The sequence below is a fragment of the Schistosoma haematobium genome, chromosome 2 (genome assembly GCF_000699445.3).
Source record: "Schistosoma haematobium chromosome 2, whole genome shotgun sequence".
Taxonomy (NCBI): domain Eukaryota; kingdom Metazoa; phylum Platyhelminthes; class Trematoda; order Strigeidida; family Schistosomatidae; genus Schistosoma; species Schistosoma haematobium.
Window position 1 is genome coordinate 39,120,854 of NC_067197.1, and position 23,787 is coordinate 39,144,640.

Genomic DNA, 23,787 nt, shown 5'->3' on the forward strand with positions numbered 1-23,787 from the left:
CTGAAAGTTAAACGCATTAACCGTCAAGCCACCACTTAATGCTAAAAATATGTTATTTATTAAGTAATTGACTTTTATCTTGCATCATCTTGTTCTTCCAGAGTGAATATGAAGAATACCGACATGAACTACGCACACTATTCGGAAACATTACACAGTTAGATCAAAGATTTGTATTGGATACTATACATCAAATGGTTAGACATTCCCATCATTTACTCAACTCAAATGGTATGGAAAAATCTTCATTTCCTCTGGAACATGTGCAACAAATTGATGTAACTTTGAATTTATTCTATTTGTTTGGAGAAATTTGCAAAGTAGGTTTATCAGGTATTCAATTTTTTTTTCTATTTTAGTATACTGTTATTGTTGTGTGCGTATGTACTAACGAATGATTATGTTGTGCATCTCTCTGCTCGGTTTAACTCAATGAATGTAAAGTGTGGATTTTGGAATTAGATGACATACTTTCTTGTATCCGTTAATAGATGTCCTTGGAGTATTGCTCGCTTATTTTATAGTAGTAGGATGCTAAGCAAATGTGGTGAAACGGTTGATGGTACCGTAAAACATGCATTGCATGTTCTCAACCATCGCCCACCTCAATGCACAGTGTTGACCAAAGTAGGGATAGATTTAAGGCGATACCGACACATCGTCTGTCCATGGAATCACCAGCTGTTGAACTAAGTTTTAATAATAGATGTGAACTATCTGGTTGGATCTACGCGATGATCATGACCAGTAATTGAAAATGAGTAACATGGCTCAGTCTATCTCAGTGTTTTAGATAGATTCGTTTTCTATATTTTATTGGATCCAGAGTTCCAGTATTGTTGCATACTTTTTATTCCATAAGTTTATCTTACCTTTTTTGACTATATTCCGTACATTTAGTCTTTCTTGCTATCATGAATGTTACTATTGTTTTAACTCGTTTGCTGTTCATCTTGTGTCATCTAGATTATTCATTTTATAGCTAAATTAAATCTAGGTATCTTGTTTTTCCTTCGAGTAGTATTGAAGAAACAGTAGATAGTTATTTCACATTCGGTCTCCACTTTACTACTACACCTTGTTGGGATAGTAACTTAATCATTGTATAACTGACTTCTTAACAATTTAGTTGCAAGTTCGAATCTTGTTTCAGTTTAAGGGTCCTAACGGCCTTCCCACTAACCGAATACCAAGTTTATATACTTATATATGATTAGTTTTTTCACATGCATGACAAATATGATCTGTTTCATATAATGTTTTACATAATTCTTTTTCAGGCCAGTAAAAATGATCACTTCTGTCAAAGTTTTCCTCAACATGAAACTATGGTATCAATAATGTCTATACTGTGCAGTGATTCCTTCTCTCGTTTACCACATGAAACTCTTCAGTTACAGTATTTCGAAATAATGGTTCGGTATGAACGTTATTTTTCGCTGGTACCTGAACACCTTTTGAATGTGATGGTACGTCTTTTATATTTCTCTTGTTATCTACCTAGATTAACGTTGCTTTTTAATGCTGTCTAATTTTAGTGCACGTCTTAAAGACCCCAATGTTAGTTGTTGTTATGGTTTCTTTATTAAGTCATGCTTTGTGATGTATTTATAATTTTTATTTATTGCCAAGAAACTTGTCTAAATCATATTTTGGTTAAGTAAAGATTTTTTGTGCAGTCACAATAACTTTGACCATTTAGTGGTGTGGTGGTTTATGTAGACTTTATCAACCAAACAATAGTTTTGTTGCAAAAGACTACCTTAAACAACTTGCTATCATAATGCACAACTCAATCACGTGGCGAAAATTGTCTTTCAAGTAAGTTACCTGAAATAATGTGAGCTGTTATCAATGCTACATAATCTGTTCCCAGCTTATTTGAGTCAAATCTCGAATAAATTTTATTGAGACCCTGAAGTAGATTGATGAAGTTATCGGGCATAATCGTATTTAGAATGACATTCAAAGGAATGCAAAAGCGTCTTATTGTAACATCAATACACCAGTGTAGAAAAAATGCCAACCTTGAATGAAGATTACTTAATGTTGGACATTTCGACCGGGAAAACGTGCAGAATTGTATAAATAGACAAAATAATAAGTGTTAAATGGGTTTTAGCTAGTTAAATTATATTTAATAAATTAGTACAGACGTAATCTCTTCAGATTCAGAAATTACCGTGTATTTATTATTTTACGTGGAAAAATATAGATTTGTTGTTATATGGTCGAAAACTATAGGCTTTTAGCCTTAGGGTCATGTCCACAGCAAGCATACATACGTGTAACCAACACACGGTAAGCTCAATTCTGAATTTGGCGTGTAAACATGTGATCGATCACTAACAATTATCAATTTTTTCATTTTATTTTAATATTATTATTAGCTTTATTCAATATTATATTTTTGATATAATGTAAAATTCTCAGCACAAATTATTTCAAAAAGTTTCCGTTTCTTACTTCTTGGTCGATCTTGACGATAAATATTGAGTGGTCGATAGTTAGAAGCTAAGAGCCCAGGAATCAACATCTGAATAATGTACATTCTTGTCGCTGCATTTTGCTAGCAGCCATGATGTCTCTTATTGGGCTTTTTTATAACCTGTACGGCGAAAGGTTATAAACTTTTCTTAAACGCACCTGAATAGGTTGTGCGATTAATAGACATAATGATGTGTTCAAACAAGCAAAAACAGATAACTTGTGAAATATTTAGATGGCAAGAAACAGGTAGCCCAGATGTTCAAGCAGGTCGCCAAGGATTTAGTTGTCACAATGGTCTATGTATTGTTAATATCATGTGTCGTATATCTCAGAACCGTTAACATGGATACAGACAGATTCAGTTTCTATCTTTCTTTTAATCTGGATACATCATATATAGGTTTGGTGAATAATTGATTACATTCGATTAGATTAAATTCATGTAAGCTCCCCTAATTGTCTGGATAATGTTCACGAGATGTAAATATACAGATGATATTTGTATGCGTTTATGTAAACTAGTTTCGAAAACTACTTTTAAGCTAATAAAAATATTCCGTTATTGTAAAAAAATTACTACATAATCGCTAATAATTACACATGCTATGGTTTTTCTCCTACATGGGGTAAACTACTCTTAATGAAGCCTATAGTGCGAGTTACTGCTAATCATATTTAGAGTTATACTTTACTCATTACTGTTCGAGTAACGGGTGAGGATTCAATCAATAACTGATTCTAAACATTGCCTTAGAATATAAACTGTTATTTATTCTTCAGATTAGAAAATTACTTACTTTTGAGCTCGTTTATTGCTTCGTTTAACTTGGCAATCCCGTCAATTCTTATGCATTAGTGTCTGATGAGATCTTGGTACGAATTTAGAAAACGCAGTATGGTTTCGGAGATTTACGTTATTTGTAGCGTAGGCTAGGTGCAGGGCGCTAAATAACCATGGTGAATCGGTTGACATGGTAATGAATCTTCATCAGCTGAGGTATTTGACACAAGTATTACTCATGCCCACTCAGGTACTGTCCACCTCTACGCGCACTATAGGCTGGTGTTTATTTGGATTTAAAGAAAGGTAGGAGTGCCTAAAACAAAATCTAGCTTCGCGCTATGATTCATTGAAAGTCGAACTGATCCATGTTGGAAGGTAGGTGTAAAATATCTGATTTTGGTCCTCACGATTATCGTAGCGATCGTTTACAGACATTCAGTAATATGACTTGCAATCATTCGCTGTGACGCGGGTGTATTAACTCATTGTCCTCTCTTAGCTCATAAGTTCTGCAATTTTAAAATCTTTATTCCATTAATCCATGTTTTCTCCGGTTATGTCTATTTTCCCTAATCATTTTTACTGCCATCAAATCTATTAATACCAATTCTACTCTGACATCTCGCTATGCTGATGTAGTGTGAAAAATTCACCTGTTGCACATAAATACCAAGTTCTACATTCACATATGACTGACTGACCTGTCCTATTAAATATATCACCTTGCAGAGGCTAATTCCCCCTATATCTGACTCCAATAAATGATATCCCGTTAACTGAGTATTTAATACACACTAAATCTAGTAGAATTATGAATTTACTAGAGGTTATTCAAAAGCCCGAACATCAGTTATAGAGATAGTTTATTGTTGAAGATTGGTAAAATCCGTAAGTGTATAACAAGCAAGCACATAGGGAAACCAAGAGTGTGTGTGAGTGAGTGTTAAAAACCCACATATATATTTATGAGTGTTAATCAAGTATGGATAAATTATTGATTATCTGTGTATTACAACCAATGGGAGAATAGATTGAAAATTGATGTGCTCAATCATACTCACATAAAAATTTACATAGTGGATTAAGTGTCTAAATTACAGTGAGCAGATAAATGATACAGTAGTTGAATGGGCTTACTACAACCTTCAGTTACTAATAAAAATATTAACCTTCTAGAGAATAATGAATTTATGTGTGGTGCATGCATTCGCAGTCATAATAACATAAATTTTAAGTTCTTCCCTATGTTGACCGATAATGTAACATTCATTTGAAGCAACAAACAAAGAGATAACCCATGTATGGTTTCGATAAAAAAATGTTTCTTTTTTTTTCATTTAAATTCAATTTAGCTCGCATTTGTTGATGATCGAGGTTTGCATAGTTCATGGCATAGTGTTAAAATTCGCTGCGCTTATTTAATTAATCGCATTATAAAGTCACACAAGTAAGTATATTTCATAAAGAATGTTTTATAATCAGTTATCAGAATTTTCGCCCGTATTTTCTTTCATCCCGATATAATTTACTTTTTTTCTAAAGTAGTGTTAACAGTGGACTTTTTGCTCTGTCTCCTAATTTCTCCTGTTTGTCGATAAACGAATCGGAATTATTCATTAATTGTTCATTGACGAAGTGTATCTTGATTGTTTCTCTCACCTCCTCCAACCTATAACAGATTTTAAAATGTAATTTTGGAGAAACATTTTTTATTATTCTAAAGCTCTATTTCTGTTTGAAGTAAATCAAATAATATTTGGTTAACATCCGTCTTCCTGATTGATTTTTCTTAAATGTTTCTTTTTTAAATCATTTTGTCATCCGGCTTGACACTGACCATCCTTTAATTTCAGTTATTCCTTAAAAATTATCTTTAGTTTATATATATATATATATATATATATATATATATATATATATATATATATATATATATATATATATATATATATATATATATAACATTGATTGATTCATGATCTCAATCAAGATCTTAAAATCTCCACAAGCCCATACTAATAATTACCATATGCTCATTAGTGACTATCTTCGTAATGAAATTCTCGGAGTTCTAATTAGAAGCCGTGCCAGTGAAGCTAATCCGTGTCAGGTAGATACAGGTATCTACTTCAGACAATGGAAGATAGTCGTGCGATTTCGTGGGTTGCTTGAAGTTAGACATTAACACCACTGGATGCCGGCTCATTGATCTATAGTTTAAGCGTCCACGCGTAAGACCGAATGTCCTAGGCTCGATTCCCGCTTTCGGGTTCATGGATTTACACTGCTAAAGTGACCCATATTAGGACGAAACAGCCGTCCAGTGCTTCCAGGTTTTCAGTGGTGGTTTAACATCGATAGATTCATGATCTAAACCAAAAAACTTAACAATCTCCACAACCCCATTCCGATAAAATATATAACTAGGCGGACAAACCAAAATATGGTATCATACAATAAATTCATTGATTGTTGAAATAAATCATGTTAGTATATGTGATAATCACGATCAACGGTTAGAAACTTTGGGTGACATAGTTCATAATTAGTCACAATGAAGTAGATTCATTGATTCCTTGTCTTCGATGTGATCTTGGGTACCAGAATTATTGATTTTGTCATAATATACTTCGACAATCTTTTTCTGTATTCATAATCTTTTTTACCATCGCTTGTACTGTTACTAATTCTACTACTTTAACGTTTGTCGTGATAATCTCATTCAACTATGTTCATATCGTTCAGCAACTCCCACCGATGAACATATGTGCTAGGTTCTAAGTCTTTTATAACTGTTCAGTGGGTTCTCACAGTTCTAGATTATTGTTTATTATCTTGAAATTCTTCTCTAATCACAATTTAACCTCCTTCGATAATTATGGGATGATCATATTTCTGTAGTAGTTTCCTTAAAGTAGTGACACAACAGTACGCCGTAATAACGAAACTGAATGTCTTTAGAGTCACATTTTAATGGTCAAACCTCACATATTTACCTTTTGGTTGAGCTTCATAACATATCAAACTAAATCATGTGTTAACATAACTGGTACTTGTGTTAAGTTCTATAATTTCAGTGTTTAAACAATAACGATAATTATCAGCAAAGATGGAAAGTGGCTAGCAGTGGAATCCAGAATGCGCGTTTCGTCCTGTTTGGGACTCGTCAGCTGGATGTACCTGCATCTCAGAGTTGATGTTCACTCTGGGACTCGAACTCAGTAAGAGACTGACCAATTTCAGTCCTAAAACATCAATGGGAAAATTCAAGTAAAACAATGCCAAGTGAATTAAACTTCACCCCATTGCACAAGCAAGTGGCTATCAGGACTCAGTAGCTAAGTGGATAACGTGATGGCGTTTGAAGCGAACGGTACTGAGTTCGAGTCCCAGAGTGAACATCAACTCTGAGATGCAGTTACATCCAGCTGACGAGTCCCAAACAGGACGAAACGCGCGTCCTGGATTCCACTGCTAGGCACTATCCATCTTTGCTTATAATGCTTGTAAATTAAGGCAATATCGAGGCATATGCACATATGCCAATAAGAGGCTGATCAATTTCAGTCCTAAAACATCAATAGGAAGATTCAAATAAAACAATACCAAGTGAATAACGATAATATTTCTTTTAACAAAACAAAATGATCAAAATGGCCTCATTCGACATTTATTACTATTGTTATCTCAACCTAATGATGTGAGTGAATATTAGTCTGAATGATTTTAACTATTCTAAGAGAGTGATTAACGGATTAAAATGCGCAAATTGTAGGATAACTTATCTTTATTTACTTATTTTACATAAAAACAGCTTTATACAATAGGGCAACAGGAAATACATCAAGTATAACAAGAAAAATTCATGAGGTACAAAGGGCTGCTGAAAAGTTGCATAATGCTAAGCATTATATTTGAATTAGAAATTTATTCAAGTTGGTTTCCCTTCAGATACCTTGTTTTCCTACTATTTCTAGAGAAAGCTAGAGCAATATAATTGCCAGTTTTCACTTTTTAAACTCTTTTGGTGAAATCTCAAGCTACTGAGTCGCACAATGTTTAAAATTTCATACAAGAGAGTGAGGTTGTACTGAAGCTAACAACCGTTAATCCAAAAACTATCTTTTTACACCACTTCATAAGCTGGAAACCTCTCATCTCCCAAATTTTTTAAGGTTTTATGCTGAAAACCTAATAATATTTCTCATTGATTTGAAATCCCTGTCAGATCGTACTGTAGTTTTTTATATTTTACTAAAACTCGATAACTTGGAGATGAACACAGTTGACTTTCAGCCTATAGGTCGCTGGCTCGAACCCTCATCTAGTTTTGGTTTAGACAGTCGAATCGCAATATCACTGGCCGTCATATGCAAATAGTATAGTTAAATACCTTAACCTGGTGCATAAGTAAAATTAGTTTTTATCATTATTATCACTGTAACAACGTTTAAAAATAACCTTTTGTTATTGCGTGTCGATAATTTACTGTTTCTATTCTACTCAACATTAGATTTATTCATTGTTTTTCTTATAAATATAGAAAAACTCTTCTTCCACATACCGAAGAATATCTTTCACGTTTCTCCGACTTATTAGAATTGTCATTAGAACCAGATTCTAGTGTTGTAAATGGTGAACTAAATGGAAATGTTGGTTTTGCCAATGGAAATACATCGAATTTTGGAAAATCTGTTAAAACAGGCTTGGGTATTACTGAACAAGGTTTCCTTTATGAAGCAGCTGCGCAACTTATCGCTGCAGGTGGTATCCAACTGCCTAACTCAGATAACAGTAATAACAACGGAGAAGATCGCGTCGGAGAATTATTTCGTGTTTTACTTACTCCTGTTATGATTCAGTATGATCAGTTTGTGACAAAGTATGTTACTGAACAGAATCCGAAAGTAGCTGAGGTTCGTGGAATTTTAGTGAAACAAGTTACTGATCTTATTACGTAAGTCTCCTTTATATATATAATAATACAATTTGCAAGGTGTACTGAAGCGGTGGTTTAGTTTGACTAAAGCATTTGACTTCCAGCCACTGTGTCTCAGGTTCTAACCACCTCAGTGACTCCATTCCGGGCAACCAGGCAATATCACTAGCCTTTACATGTGATGCATAGGTTGCAACTTGTTTTACCAATCTGTACTTTTTATTGAGTTTTTCACTTTTTTTACGACACTGACATCACCATCAGCAGCTGTCTCGTGTTACTTATCTCTTCTGCTCGTCTATCTATTTTTTGTTGTTACTCACCACTGGTTACGGTCATTGTATAGACTCTTCATTGTTCTCTATGTAAGTTGTTTTGCCTTTCGTCTTGCTCAAAGCCTCTTGGTACGAGTTTCTCACGAGATATCTTAGTCTTTCGACGTTTTGGTTTTAGTTACTAGTATATATCATTAATGTGTCTAAAGCTGTTCGGATATTCTCTTCATGGCTCGACTAAGCTCATTTGAGATACATTAGGCAATTTTATCTCCAAAAATTCATTTGAAGTCATACAGTTTTGATTTCGCGTGACCTGTAGAAAAGACTCTTTAGTCTTCTATTGAACGACCCCAACCATTGATCGCAAAAGTACTCAGTATATCTATCTCTCATTGTTTGGTCGATGTCGAGGTAGGGAGACTAAATAATATCTCTTTTTCTGTTTAAATTTGGTCTTTGTTAAGAATAAGTAGTTTCATGGGCATGGTTACAATAGGTGTTTACCACTCTTTGCTTGCTGAACTGAAACGTTGGGAGTTCCTTTCAAATGTTTCAGTTTACCTAATTGAGCATTAAGTTCACACTTTACAATTGCAATCTAATCTATTCTTTTGTTGAAATCCATAAATATTTCATTGGAACTTATCCTTTATTTTCGATGGTTTACAGTCAATTACAGTCGCTAACCCTAATCATAATAAATTACAAATACAAATTAAATTACTAAATTCTACTGTAAATTTCACCGACATCCATACGTTTAATAGATCATTAATCCACTAACCAGTCTTATACACGCCTTTATGTTATTGAAACTTGTGTCAGTTCGTGAAGGTTATTCCCTAATTAATCGATCTACACAATATTGTAAAACAGATATTATAATATATCATTATGATTAATTAACAGTTATGTTATTTCTTAATCATTTGCATGGTTTATTTCATCTGAAAATATTTAGGCAAATATTTCACCAAGGAATTTAAGGAACAGATAATCACTAAAGTATATCACTTATATTCCTTTTCATGTTTATTTATGTGTTATTATTTGTTCCTGTTTCATTTATATTAATTTATTGTTTAGAAAAACGACTCGAGTATTTTCTCAACCAAAGTCTGTTATGACCTCTGGATGTGAAGCTGTGTTAATTGATGCAATGCACCTCATAATTTCAGAATTGTCGCGCTTCCCTACAGAAGCTGCTAGTCCCGGTCGACAAGCTGCATGCGCCGGTGTTCGTGCATTCTTGCATCGAATGGTTGCTTGTATTGTACCAACAAATGAATCTAACTCGATTGGATGCAGAAGTACTTTGACATCAGATATTTTATTGGTTGCGCTTGTAGACGCTGTTCCCAAGTTGGTAAGACCGTTACAGTCTACAGTCGCTTGTTATACTACTGCCAATCAAGTGTTAGATATAGTCGACGCCGAACAACGTTGGAAAGAAATCAGAGATGTAATCCCTCTTGTTACACAAGTAGTACTGAGATATAAGGTATAAACTAGTCACAATTGTTTTGCAAACATTTTTCAACTTCTCTTTTGATTAACATGCTATGAGTGTTTTTTTTCTTCAATTATATTGTCTTAGTCTTTACCAGTTTTCCAACTGACTAACCCTATACAAGTATCATGTTTCGTAATGATCTGTGTCGTGATTCTACTAAATAGATGGTCGGTAAAACTAACTATAAGTCTAATTAATTATAAACATTAATTCTAAAATTTGAGTTATTTCCGTGGCTTTGCAACGATTATTATAGAACAACTAGTATATTTTATTAATCTAGACACACCATAATATGTTATTGTAAACGAGTTTGTAAACTCAATTTTGATTGAATTTGCACTATTACCAATGATTTTGTTGTATCATTGTTTATAACTTCTGATTGTAAGGGATTTTTGTTTCTCTGTTATTGATGTTAAAGCCTACGGTTGGTCAATCTATTTTGGCATATATCAATTCTGAATGAATTGCTTCGATATTACCACTTAGTTACAGGTATTAAGTAAGTTCGATTGGGGCTAAATCTACGTTTATAAAGCGATAAGTGTTAAGTTCAAATCTCAGTATGATCACAAACATTGGGATTTAGGTATATCCAGATGATAAGTTCCAAATGGGGCAAATTATAAATCGTAGATTTCACTGCTAACTACAATCCACCTTTGCTTCATTATTACATGAACAAAGGCTTTCAGTTTTTCTGCATTTTTTCTCTGAATAGTACTGGATTTTGTAGGCATTGCTTAGATTATGGTACATTGAGAACGTTTTGTTTTGATATATTCTAATGTGTTCTAACTTGATTTACACTTTGGTCCAATTTAATTCACATTTTAAACAATCGATTTTTTTTTCACTGTTGACACTTATTTCGAAGGAAATTTTCAGTATGTTGTGAACACATTTTAATTACTGTCATGATACACAGAATCCTGGTCGATAGATGTACATTGATATAATGCTGATAAATTAGTCACTAGACTGGATTCTTGACACAAACCTTCAAATAAACTGATTAACAGAATAGATGTTCCTTTTACCACTATAGAATGACAGATTTTGTACGTAAAAATATTCACCGCAAAGATAAACTTAGTTTAAAGCATAGACAATTGAAAAATACAAATTTTGTAAGTAGTAACCTTATAAAACTTAGATGTGACACTCATCAGACCTATTGTTTGCATGTTATATAATAACTATAGGCCCCAAACTTTGAGAAGCCTGTTGACTACTGTATAAAATTAATGCTTGCGTATTATGTTTTTATTTCCCTAAGATATTCACCTCTATATTGAGTAAACGGTACTTTAAGTTGTTGTTTGCCTGTTATTTTGTATACTCCCAAAAAACGACGCTACGGTTTTCGACCTAACTGTTTATCATTGTGATCTATTATCTTTTGAATAGAAATAGTCATGTAATCACTAATTTGTATTGTTTCTTTTCTAGATTTATATTATTTTAAAATATATGCCGGTTTAGATGGAATGATTAAGTAATTCTATATGGGAACAACACCAGTGCTTTTTTTGTTAGAATTTGTAGTATGTTTTAGTATCCCGCTATTAAGGAACACTAGTCATGTAGCATATTTTACTACATAATTTTGCCACTGAGTACTATTGTATTGGACGCTGCTCATTATAATGTTTATAGTGTGTAGCGAAACGTGGTGTCGAAGTTGAAGCAATTGTCCGACAGAGGGATGAGTTTCAGTACATCGAAAGCACACTGTTGGCAGTCATGAAGACAGTTCATACTGCAGAATACACTGGAAGGCTATGTATATGTATTAAGTTAATAAGCGTAAGGGTTCGTTCAAGAACATATTTCATCAGCAATAAATTACTACACTTATGAAGTAGGACTAGTTAAACTAGGATATTGTGCTCCATATTTTTATTAGCAGTGACGTAAATCCCTTAATTACTTGATTGCGTGATAGATGTCTCATCCTGATCTTACTTGTTTTGGGTTTTCTACAAGTCATAGCTTTCCATTAAAATTTACCTTATTGTTTTTGTTACTGCATTCAAAATCAAATTTAGTTTAGCAATAGTGATTGTAAGAACTCTAATTATTGGCATAACTTCTAATGAGGATTCGTCATAAGCTCCCAACACGACTGTGAGTTTGCATACAGTGTTTTTGATAACCTATTATTTTTCTCAACATTCTTCAATCTCGAACTCGGTAATAATAATTGATGTCTTCAAATTATACAGTGTTTAATCAGCTATCGGTGCATGTTAAGATTCGTTGATCAGTTAAGGTGTAGTTAATATTGCCTCTATATTGATTTTAAAGTTGCCTAATTCCCTCAGGTTTACTGTTCCTGTTATACGTTAAACGATTCCACATCCTAGGATTCGATAGATTGGTGTCCATAAAGAGTTCTCAAAAATCCGTTATTAGTATAATACTAAACAAATTCCGTAGTAACCTTATGGATAACTTATTTTATATATGGTTTAACAAATAAAATATGTAAAATTTTACGTAATAAGTGTTTTCTAAATGAAACTGAGTTTGTTCGTTAGTAATTCGTCGTAGCGTAGATAGAATTCTTCTCAGTACCGTGTATTAATCAAAAATAGTTATTGAAATCGATTAAATTAACCAGCGAGGAAGATTTGCAGTTCAAGTGAGTGCTTTTTGTGCTGTTAAGTTTTCTGAGCTTCTTAGCCTAATTGCGAACCTTTCATTATCGTTCTAGGCAACATCATCAGCGCTTACTTTATGTAGAAATGAGTAGTATAGTTATCTCACTAGCATAAACTAAGTAAACGCTTGTGGAGTAACTAAGATGCTCGCTTCTAAATGAAGTAAACTCTGGTGATATCGTCCAAAACGATATTAACAACTGCTCAATTAAACCATCCATCTAATTTAAAGAACTTACTGACACAAAATATTGACCAGTGTCATGCGGATATTTGGTTGTAAACTTGACTTCATGTGTTTTTATACACTGGGCATATTTAAGTGTAATTTGCCTATTTTATGCGCTTCACTTTCTTTTATATTTCGATGCTTTTTTCATTTCATTCTATAGAACCAAAGTATTCCATTTTTATCAACTTGTCTACCGCATTTAATGGAAGTTATCATTAATGCGTTAAATGAATCATTACCACCGAATCATCCAACATTAATTGAAGAAAAAAAATTACTACGCCGCGGATATCTTCAATTAGTTCAAACTATATATCAATCAGTTCCTGATGTATTTTCACAACTTATTAGTGAAAATATTGTACAAGTTAGTTGTTCTGTTTATAAACCATAGTATATAATGATTATTATCCATTCTATATCATGGATTATTTTGTTAAGTCATTACTTTGGGTTGTGACATGGAATGATAACTTTGAAGTGTGTAGTTCGTCATCTATTTTACGTAATTTAGTTTTTCTAGATTAATTATGATTCATAGTCCAGTCTAGGACCCTGTAGTCGATTAATAAGTATAGTAGACTTCTAAATACACTAACCACTGATGAATTTCGTATACCAGGATAAGAACAAATTTACAATACTCTAAATAGACTTAAGACTCCCAAAAATGATATGATATCGGTTCATGAAGTCAGTGACTTAAACCGAGCCCTACGTTAATAGGTACAGACTATCTGCTTGGAGTCCACATGATTCCAGAAGATGAATGACATTGACCATAATCGGTTATACTGGTGTAAAGACATTCATTCTTTATCATACTGTAGATCTTGGATTCAAATATTCCTTCACATAAACCTCATGGTTCCTTTTTGAATCGTGTTGTTCAGTCAATATTTTTTCTCACTCATTGATACTATTATTATTTCAACTCCTTTGGTATATATATGTAATAACTTTTGCTCACATTTGGGTTCTACGTCGATTACATTTGATTGACTGACAATATACAACAAACATAAATATGGAAATCTGAAATACAATCAACCATTTTATTATTAAAATATTTAGGAGCTCTTCCTCACTTTTTAAAGTCATTACATTCATTATATTCACATATGTCAGCTACATTGTCAAGCCTTAACCATGAAAACAACCTTGTTAATGTAGAGTAGTAGTGTTGAAAATCACCTTTTAGCACATTTTCTATAATTATGATAGAAGATACTTATTTCATGTATAGTTCGTACGATAATCAGTAATTCACCTTCTATTTCAAACTCGACATCTATACATGTAGAAACACACACACCTCTTCAATATTCCACTACAATTATCATAGTTCTTTTTTAAGACTTTCTTTACTCTATATGAACCATTTGTATTTAACATTTTAGAATCTTTCTACAGTACTTGGACAAGTTCAAGCTTGCTTAGAGTCTGATGATCCAACTGGATTACGTTCAGGCGTAATATTATTTTTACAACTTATACAATCAGCTGCTCATAATTTACAATTTTATGAAGATTTTTTGTTGCCACATCTTGTCCCATTTTTTATACTTGGTCCGATATCTCCTGTCTTTCGTTTGACTGATGGTCAGTTCATATTGGCTTTGGATAAAATTTCTGAAAGTCTTCATGTTTTGTATCAAAAACAAGTTAGTTGTTTTTCTTTTTTTCTAGTGACAATCTTGTTTTGTTATTGAGCTTGATAAGTGTTCTAATTAATTCTGTTGTTTGCCTGTTTAGAAAGTTAACTTCTTTCAGATTTGCATAGGATTTCAGAAGTTGAATACTATGTTGATGTATAGCGTTCTTAATTTAATAAGTGTTTTCTGGGATATTATCACAAGATTTCTAATTATACTTAATCAAAATAAGATGTTTTGTACAGTTATAAAGTTCCCACCTATCGTAAAGTTTGTGGATACTGGACTGCGAAGATCACTCAAAGTTTGCACATGATATTTTATATACAAGAGAGTGACAGTATCTTGTCGCTCAGTGATCACTGGTGTAGGAGTAGGTTAAAAGAAAGATAGGTTTTGCAAAACCAAAACGTAATATCAGTTCATGTATTTATCGACTGTTGGATCGAGCTGTAAAGGTAGACACAGACTATCCGATGGGTGTCCACCCGATTGCCAGAGATACTTGGAATGACATGGCTAAGAATCGTCCACAGTGATGTAGACTCATTCATTTTTTATTTTTACCTAGAACTACCAATCTATTTTTTTAAAATCATATCTTCTACGTCTAATTCTTTCCACTACCACTAATTATATCACTATTTCTACTACTCTGTGATTTGCCCTAGCGATCTCATTTCGCTATGCTAGTGGGTTGTGGCAGCTTACACGGATGCATACGTCTACCAGGTTTTACGTTGTGTATAACCGATTGAGTGTCATTTAAAACCTAATATTTTGCAAGTGAACTCATGACATTTATTTTCATAAAGAACCATGGAATGACAACACTATCTATAAACTATATAAGCGTCTACTTAGATACAATATTTTATTCTTTTGTTTTACTATATTTCTTCTGTTGATATAAAAATAGATGAAATCATAAATTTGCAGTTTTTATCGAATGCTCCGACTACAAAAATGTTGTGTGATACTTGTTTGCATTTATTAATTTTTTGTATAACAATCTATATTTCTTCGATCCATTTACCAAGTACATGTTTTTGTGTATATTTATCCTTTATGAGAGTTGATGATATTATTACCTGTGTGACTAATCCGAAGTAGGCGAAGTGTGTCTAACCTAAATGTCAGTCACTTATAAACGAAGTAAAATATAGGACATATATATATATATATATATATATATATATATATATATATATATATATATATATATATATATATATATATATATTATCAGTTCAAATTAGATTGATCTTGTGTCGGTCTAGTTTCCTCTTGCTTTCTCTCAACCTACTCCCACACTTGTCAAAATTTCACGTTGAGGTACGCGGTGGTTGAACTCAGCTCAATTGATGAAAATCCACAGCATCATCAGTCAATTCACTATTCTTGTCTAGTGTGATGCATCTTACATCAATACTAAAGCATGAAATCACTATATCAGCCTATCAGCTCTTGAAATGAACTTAATTATGAATTTTAAATTGCATTGCACTAGTGTTATGTTTATTTATTTAATGTCAGGAAAATTTTCAAGCTCCGAAATGAAATTCATTTCCTATTCTCCACTTGTCGTTTTTGATTCGATAATCAATCAGATCAAACTAATTTGATCATTCTGTTCTGTAATTTATATAGGATGGATTGTACACATATTTAAAAGATTACTTTCTGCCACGACAACAATTATCTCCAGAATTAGTTCAATCTTACACAAGTGCATTAAAATCTAGTTTAAAAGATTTTCAACTGTTTGTCAGAGTAAGTACTATTGGTTTTTATCCTTATATTGTTTGAAATCATATATGTAATATGTTAAGGCGTGGATTATACTCATATCTTGACCATCTCATATCTTTATATATATGAACTACATAGTAAAGCGATTTTAGTTTATAAAACAATTTCATCATGTTTAATAAACGTACTGCAAGAATTCGTTCATACATTGAAAATAATGACAAATCAGTTCACGCGCTTGCTTTCACTATGGTCTACTTCTCAAACTTCTTGTCCCCTATCTCGCTCCAGTGTTCATAAGGTTAAGCGTTCGCAGCTAGATTTAGTGACTTTGGATCATAGATCCGCACTACTGGGATGTCCCGTAGTACTCTATGCTTACTATATTTTAATTGTAGTACTGTTATTCTCCATTCATCTTGTTAATCCTTCTTGTTTCTGGGATAAAAGTAATTCATTTCAATGTTGTAGCACTATACACTATTCTGGATTTTTATATTTGTTTTTTTTCTTATTTTTGTTTGCCAGAGCTTCTATGCACATTTTCATTGATGCTTAGTGCTTAGTCATTTGAATTAATTCTAAGCGAGAAAAACAAAGCATCGTCCAGATACTTTCGGTATTGTATAGATTTGAATTGCTGATTTTTATTCATATTGAAACGATTTAGTGCTTATGTTTCTTTTTGAGTTAGTTTGATGTCAATGTGTAGTCTATATATATTTAGGCTAAATATTTGAACTATACATGTAAATCTTCCTATGAATCTGTTTGCAAACAAAGCGTGATTTCTGTTTTTATGACTTACATTCCTGTGTAATGAGTTAAAAATAGGAGATACAATTTAGCATCTATGATTTTCTTCTTTTCCATTTATTCCCTGCTCTCTTCTTAAGTTAACAGTGATTAATTAATTGACTGTTTAATTCTTACTGGTTATACTACCCCCTTCAGAAAAAAAGTTGTTTCTGTTAATTCTTTTTCTGTAACTTGTAAATCTATTTTGTACATGGTGTTTTGTGTTCATTCAAAAGGAAAAACTGACAGTATACTAATATTAGTCAGTTTCATTTTAATTGTTATTATTCCACTTTGAAGTGGAGCATTCACCGTGTGAATCAGGCTTGATAGTAATGATAATCAATTAGATTGCAGAATCCAACGCTACCATACATTTTCTAAAGCACGTAGGTTTCGTCACTACTGCGAGATGATAAAATTAACAAGGTAAGTTGTAGAGAAAATCTAGTGTTGTTATGACGGGTACTGTCCGTAATCTGATACTGATAAACGATGTGCTATGCGCTCATCCCTCATCTGACTTCTCGAGCGAGAATACAAGAGTGGGCGAGAGAGCATATTGGGCTACTGAATAAAATGCACAAATAATCATATTTATGATTAATTAACAAGTGTTGATACTATGTATTCTGGTAAAAGTCCATATCATCCGAGACTCGGTCACAACGACAAAACTTCAAATGTTGGGCATTTGATGTTAGGTTTCGAACTGCTTGATTGTAATCTCATAACCGGTTACAACGGTAAGTAAGACAAAGCACGTCAAAATCACCGCTCATTGTCACTAAATCAGCAACTTATTGTAAGCTAGCGGGAATGGGTTGTGACCTTTATAATCAGTAATCTTACGTAGTGTCATTCTATTCATTGTACTACATTGCTAGTAAACCCCATGATTGACTACCATTATTATACTCTTTTTAAAACTTAAATTTAATAATCACCGATGTACCTTAAGTTGTACATTGCGATGTTCATGTCATCCAGTCCTATCTGTCACATTCGGTAGAGGTATCCGAACTTTAAAGCTATCTATAAGTAATGAGATAGACGATTCTGTCACTTAAGGTACATCATGTACACAAACTTAAAAACATGAGGCGGGCTTAAATTGTTATTCGAGGAACGGCATTCCAAGTGGTTAAGATACCTGGTTTTATTTAGCGTCTCTTATAGGCCGTCCCCAAATTAGAGGCTCACCAACCGGAGTGGTGGTGGTGGTGCATTTCGACTAGTAACTAATCTTGGTTTGCTGCTTGAGTACTGAACCTGCCAAAATTACTTGGCTTTTGCCAAGAAACATTGGTTTGTATACATACTGTAATAAAATATGTTTTATCAGTATAAGGAGCCCACTATCAATTGTGCTATGCGATCGTACAGTCCACATATCGTTCTAATATACATCGTGAACCGTAACAACTCCAGATGCCAAACAGCTATTATTTTCATTACATGAAACGAAATCATCAGCTTCTCAGATTGGGTTATGATGGGTGTCATGCAACTTCCCACACTGAGTTTGCAACTACTACATACTCAGGCTTTCAGGAGACTCAGAAACAAAGAAACATGCATACTATCTTCGGTCTATGTCACAACACTACTTCGCTCGAGACACCTTTTATCAGTTTTTAACTCGTCTTTCGTCAACCGAGTTTCGAACACAGCTATGAAGGATGAATCAAACACCCACTAATACTTAGTTCATGTGATTCGTTCACTTGACTGGGGCATTCGTGTTGTCAGGGATGTCCAATTCCAAGCACGACTGATGAAGGAGGAAATCGATTGAGATGAACTTGTTAAGTCGTTTAGAGCTCATACGTTATCATTAATTTTTTAAGATAACCTGTCTAGTGAAAAATTCTCAGTCAATGAAATCTAATGATACAAGTGATATTTAGTCGACTAGTTTACACATATTTTCAGTTGATTTACCGGAGGTATCATCAAGGAGATGGGATTGTCGAACTGATATTTGAACTTGAGTTAACAAGCGAGGGAAGAGGATGTCCCCTTTCCTAAAAATCTAGCAGTCTCGTTCGCCGTATTTTCGAGTTTCAAAGCATTATTGTGATGGGAGGATGCATCGTGTGCATAACCCTTTTGCAGAGAACAGCTTTTCAAAGCATACCTTGTGATCATTCGCCTTAAACAAATAAGTACTCGATAACTCTTCAGAAGTTGCCATCATCTCTTACAGTTATCAAAACCTGATATAACACGTGCTAACTAGTTATAATTTAAAACTTAATTTCTCGAACATTCGTCATAACTTCTACGGTTCTTCATAATACTGACTTGGCATGTTTCGATTATGTAATGTGTTACTAGCTAAGATGTGAAATTCCGAATACTTGTGACATATTTAGTGCTGAGCTCGACGTGATCTGGCACATCTGCTCGTAAAATGTGAGTCTGTTCCTTTTTGGAACTTTACATATCATTACTTTAATTACAAATATTGTGATTTTTTCCGTATTTTCGGATATTTTACCTCCCTTTACTTTATGACCGAACAGACTCTTAAGTTACTTTAGATCATGTCTCTTACGCAGTTATAAAATTATCGTTAAACTAGCATTGCTCTCACTTCAGGACATTGAAGCGCCCATTATTGTCACAGTAGACTCATCCCATTGAGCGATCCACGAGGTTTTAAAAAATAGATTAACCACACCTGGTAACCCTTGGCATTCTTCTCAAGACGGCTGCTAGACATTGAATCGGGGGAGCACATTCGATAGGGAACTCCGAGCTATTGATTCTACTGTACGACACTTTCAACACTTTGTTGAAGGCAGAGTATTCACTGTTTTCACCGATCACAAACCTCTTACGATTCTTAAAGATCTTCAGACAAATATTTGTATAACTAGGATCTATTTCATTATTGTATAATTGTATACCTATTCCTAAAATTGTAGACTAGTTGTGATGTAACTGTTTAATCTATAAGACCTTACGTGGAAGTCACATCATTTTCTACACTGACTCATCATATTGTAACAATTACCAATGTATGATGGAGAACACATTTAGACCGGAGATAAAAAAATACGTTTAGTTTGAGTGAAAGAGATAAGGTGCACGAGAAAGACCACGCCTGTGAGGCTGAGCCATCCGATAAGTTGAATTAATTACTGCTCCCTGCATTCTCCATTGTAGGTCTTCTCTCCACGTCAAATGTTCAATACAAATTTTTTCCAGTTATTTCGTGTTAAGCTTTGAGGATTGTGTGGTTAGGGTCCAATGCCACCACATACTCTCCTCGAGAGTCTCGACACATGGACCACACTTCGCAGTTTGTTTCAGATGTAGAACTCATTTCTGGGGTAAACAATGTTGTGGCAGACTTCGTCTGTTATAACATCCTTAGAGTTTCCAAGGAAACGACCTTCTTAAACTCGCTCAGCTTCAAAAAGAAGACTCTGGTGTTCGGCACGAAAGATCTTCGTCAACCCTGAAACCGAGTATTTAACAGATGGGACAAGGAAAGGAAACCTTACTATGAGACACACCTTCACGAAGAGATCGTCAAATCGTGCCGAAACATTACCAACGCCAAGTTCTGGATACATTCCACAAGCTTCCTCATGCTAGTGTTCGAGCAACCATCAAGCTCATAGCAGAACGATTTCGCCATTTTGGCATGAATAGAGACATGAGGAAGTGAGCACACTGCTGTGTAGTCTCCCAGAAATCTAAGGTTATTAGACACAGAAATATTCATTGGGCTCTTTCACAACTCCTGATACTCGTTTCGTCCGTGTTCATCTGGATCTGGTAGAACCATCAACAGATATAAATGGATGCTCTTGTATTCAAACTTGTGTAGAACGTTTCACTCGATAGCCAGGAGCAGTACTCATCAAAGGCATTACTGCTGAAATAATGACCCGCGCCTTCGTCGGACAGTGGGTAACAAACTCTGACTGCCCTTCAACTATCACTACAAACCCGCACGTCTGTTCGGACAAAAATTTCCCGTTATCTGTATTGGGGTGATCTAGAAAACTCGCAAAATTCAAGAAAGGCTCAGGGAGCACCAAGAGGCATTTCATCCAATCAGCGTTCACTTGAAGTTGAACCAGAAACATCAAGAAAGTGAACAGCCACATGCGGAGTTTCTGATTGGCTGATTACTATACTGCTACTATGTTAGGTAGCATTCCAGAATTTCCGAGAAACCCAGGGACATCTAAAATACTATAAAAACTCTGTATTTTCTGTACTAAAATGAACCTTTGGAATAAAATATTCCTCGCATACTTTGCGACTTTTCACTCGTGTTCAGATCGCTACGTACTTCTAGCTTGGGAGTTAAGTGAATAGCTTAAGAAACGAATATAGCATTCATTTGGCAAAACTTTTCAGTCTGACTATATTATTAGGAGTCACACGATTCCGAACGACCGCCTACCACCCACAAGCGAACGGGCTGATAGGACGCTTTCATCGACAGCTGAAGGCTTCCCTATCAGCTGCAATTGTTTAACAGTGGATCGACGCTCTTCCACTCGTCTTACTTGGTGTTCGCAATGCAGTGAAAGTTGACAGTGAATACAAAGCAGCTCAGCTCGTCTATGGAACAACACTCAAACTTCCAAGAAAATTCGTGAATCCTGAATTTTCTTCTGTGAATGTGGATCTAAACTCCTATATGAGCAGACTTATGTTTTCATTCAACCTGCCCTACGATATAGTACACACATCTTTGTACGTCGCGACCCATTTTGACGACCTCTCGAAACGGCATACGGGGGACCCTTCAAGGTTCTTCGGTGTGAACCTAAGTACTGATGATGTCACAGGTATTCAGTGTTTGACAACGCTTCTACCAGTAACACTTTCTAATATATTTCGTTCCCACCCAGAGAAATCAAAAGACAGAATCGAGGAGATCGGAAGAGCATATTTGGCGATGACCAACATATCGGAATTGTCTGATCTAATCTGGCTAGCGATTGCGGTTGATGTTGAGCACGGCGTTACCACACGTGATCTGGTGCGGATGCATGACCGAGCGCCTTCAGCTAGATGAATCCACTAAAACATATGGTCAGCATCCAATGCCGAAAACTTAGAGCTATTTATTTTGGGGATTTATTTACCGCTACAGTACTATACAATCGATAATAATGGAACTAACAGTACCTTCACCATTGATCGCCTTCAAGTTGAGTATTTAGGAGAAAACCGAAGTCATATCGATCTTCTTTCTGTACAGTCTAAAGACATGAGTTTCACGATTATGATACACTGCCCGGTACACTTCTGTGGCACCAGACAGCTGTCTCAAAACAATGCGTTTTGGAAGAAGAGTAAATTTCCCAGAACACTTAAACGATAACTACACATAAGACACTACACTAAACGTTTTTCGTCTAGATTATTTTTGTATTGTATCAGGAATAAAAACCAAAAAAATCATTCTACGAAAATCGTTCTTATGCTATTTCATGTTTAGGAAACGAATGTATATGTGCTTATTTTCTTTTATGCGTTTATTGTAATTCGAAATACCCTCACATTTTCTTTTTTTCTTTTCCAGGACGGCTGGAAAAGGTGAAAAGCAAGTTTAGGATTGACAGAACCTTCTATTGTAGCTGTTTTTTATTACTACATTGTACCACATGGCCCCTTATAGTAAGGAAAGACGACCAGACGCTGCTGAAAATAGACAGTGTTGGCCAACGAAAAAGTCGTTGGGTTCAAACTTCTGGTTGGCCACGTCTTAGGGTCGTCACTATCCCACTGTAGGGGAGTGATCTGTGGCGTAAAATCAATCCTCAAAACCAGTAGTTCTGTAAATCATTGACGTTTGGTGCTGACCGCATTAGTTCTAACGGACTCACTTAGCTGAAGTCTTTCGGTCATGCATCCGCACCAGACCACGAGTGAGTGAGCCGTGCTTCGCTTCTCCTACAACCGCTAAACAGCTTAGATCGATCACTTCTCGATATATCGATATTCTGTCAAATATACCTCTGAGCCTCTTTGCTTCTGAGTTTATTGGGTTGGCACGTTTCGATTATATAATGTGCTACCGGTTAAGATGTGGAAATTCGAATACTTGTGGCCTTTTTGAAAATGTTGTTGAAACCTGAACATCTGTGTAATCTTTAAAACAATGTCTCTCAGTAGCTAATAACTCCCCTCGTCCATCTAGACACGTCATCTATGGAATGAACAACCCTCTATTTCTGCCTAGTATAGCTTGGATTTCGTACCTGAGGTGATAGAATACGTATCCGTGAACTTGTTAGGCATCGGTCTCAATTCACAATATGTGCGATATTAAGTATTTTGTGATACTTGTCATTAAACGCATTGGGTAAATAATGTTTATCAGTTGATTCTTTGAACTGGGGATTTCATCGTAAGTCCTTACTTCTATGTGATTTGATAGTCTTCATCCTAGAATTTAGAATGCTCTGCAGAACAGACTCAGCAGAACGGGCTGTAGACAAAACTTCATGGGTTCAGGGGTAGTCAAATTCTAAGCTAGTCCAAGCGAATGCTATCAGTCCTTTTATGAGAAAACCTGATATATTCATAAGGACTAAGGATAGTATCTTGCTATGATTTACTAATTTCTTTGTCCTCTTTTATCGTTGATATATCTGGGTTCCTGCCTGGAGGTATTGGTGATCCACGGCTGCTAGACA

The 23,787-nt window shown here is 34.6% G+C and overlaps 1 protein-coding gene across 1 annotated transcript in view; it reads left to right on the forward strand.

Annotated features, from left to right (window-relative positions):
- MS3_00006928 (uncharacterized protein) overlaps nucleotides 1-19,448 on the forward strand; it is a 30,053-nt gene extending 10,605 nt beyond the window's left edge. Inside the window, exons 8-16 of the mRNA XM_051215166.1 lie at nucleotides 102-320; nucleotides 1,281-1,469; nucleotides 4,627-4,721; nucleotides 7,818-8,231; nucleotides 9,578-9,992; nucleotides 13,066-13,272; nucleotides 14,306-14,569; nucleotides 16,211-16,333; nucleotides 16,841-19,448. Of these exons, the coding sequence (XP_051068356.1) occupies nucleotides 102-320; nucleotides 1,281-1,469; nucleotides 4,627-4,721; nucleotides 7,818-8,231; nucleotides 9,578-9,992; nucleotides 13,066-13,272; nucleotides 14,306-14,569; nucleotides 16,211-16,333; nucleotides 16,841-16,864 (1,950 nt within the window). The 3' untranslated portion in view covers nucleotides 16,865-19,448. The remainder of the gene's footprint in view (nucleotides 1-101; nucleotides 321-1,280; nucleotides 1,470-4,626; nucleotides 4,722-7,817; nucleotides 8,232-9,577; nucleotides 9,993-13,065; nucleotides 13,273-14,305; nucleotides 14,570-16,210; nucleotides 16,334-16,840) is intronic.
- Nucleotides 19,449-23,787: the final 4,339 nt, after the last annotated feature.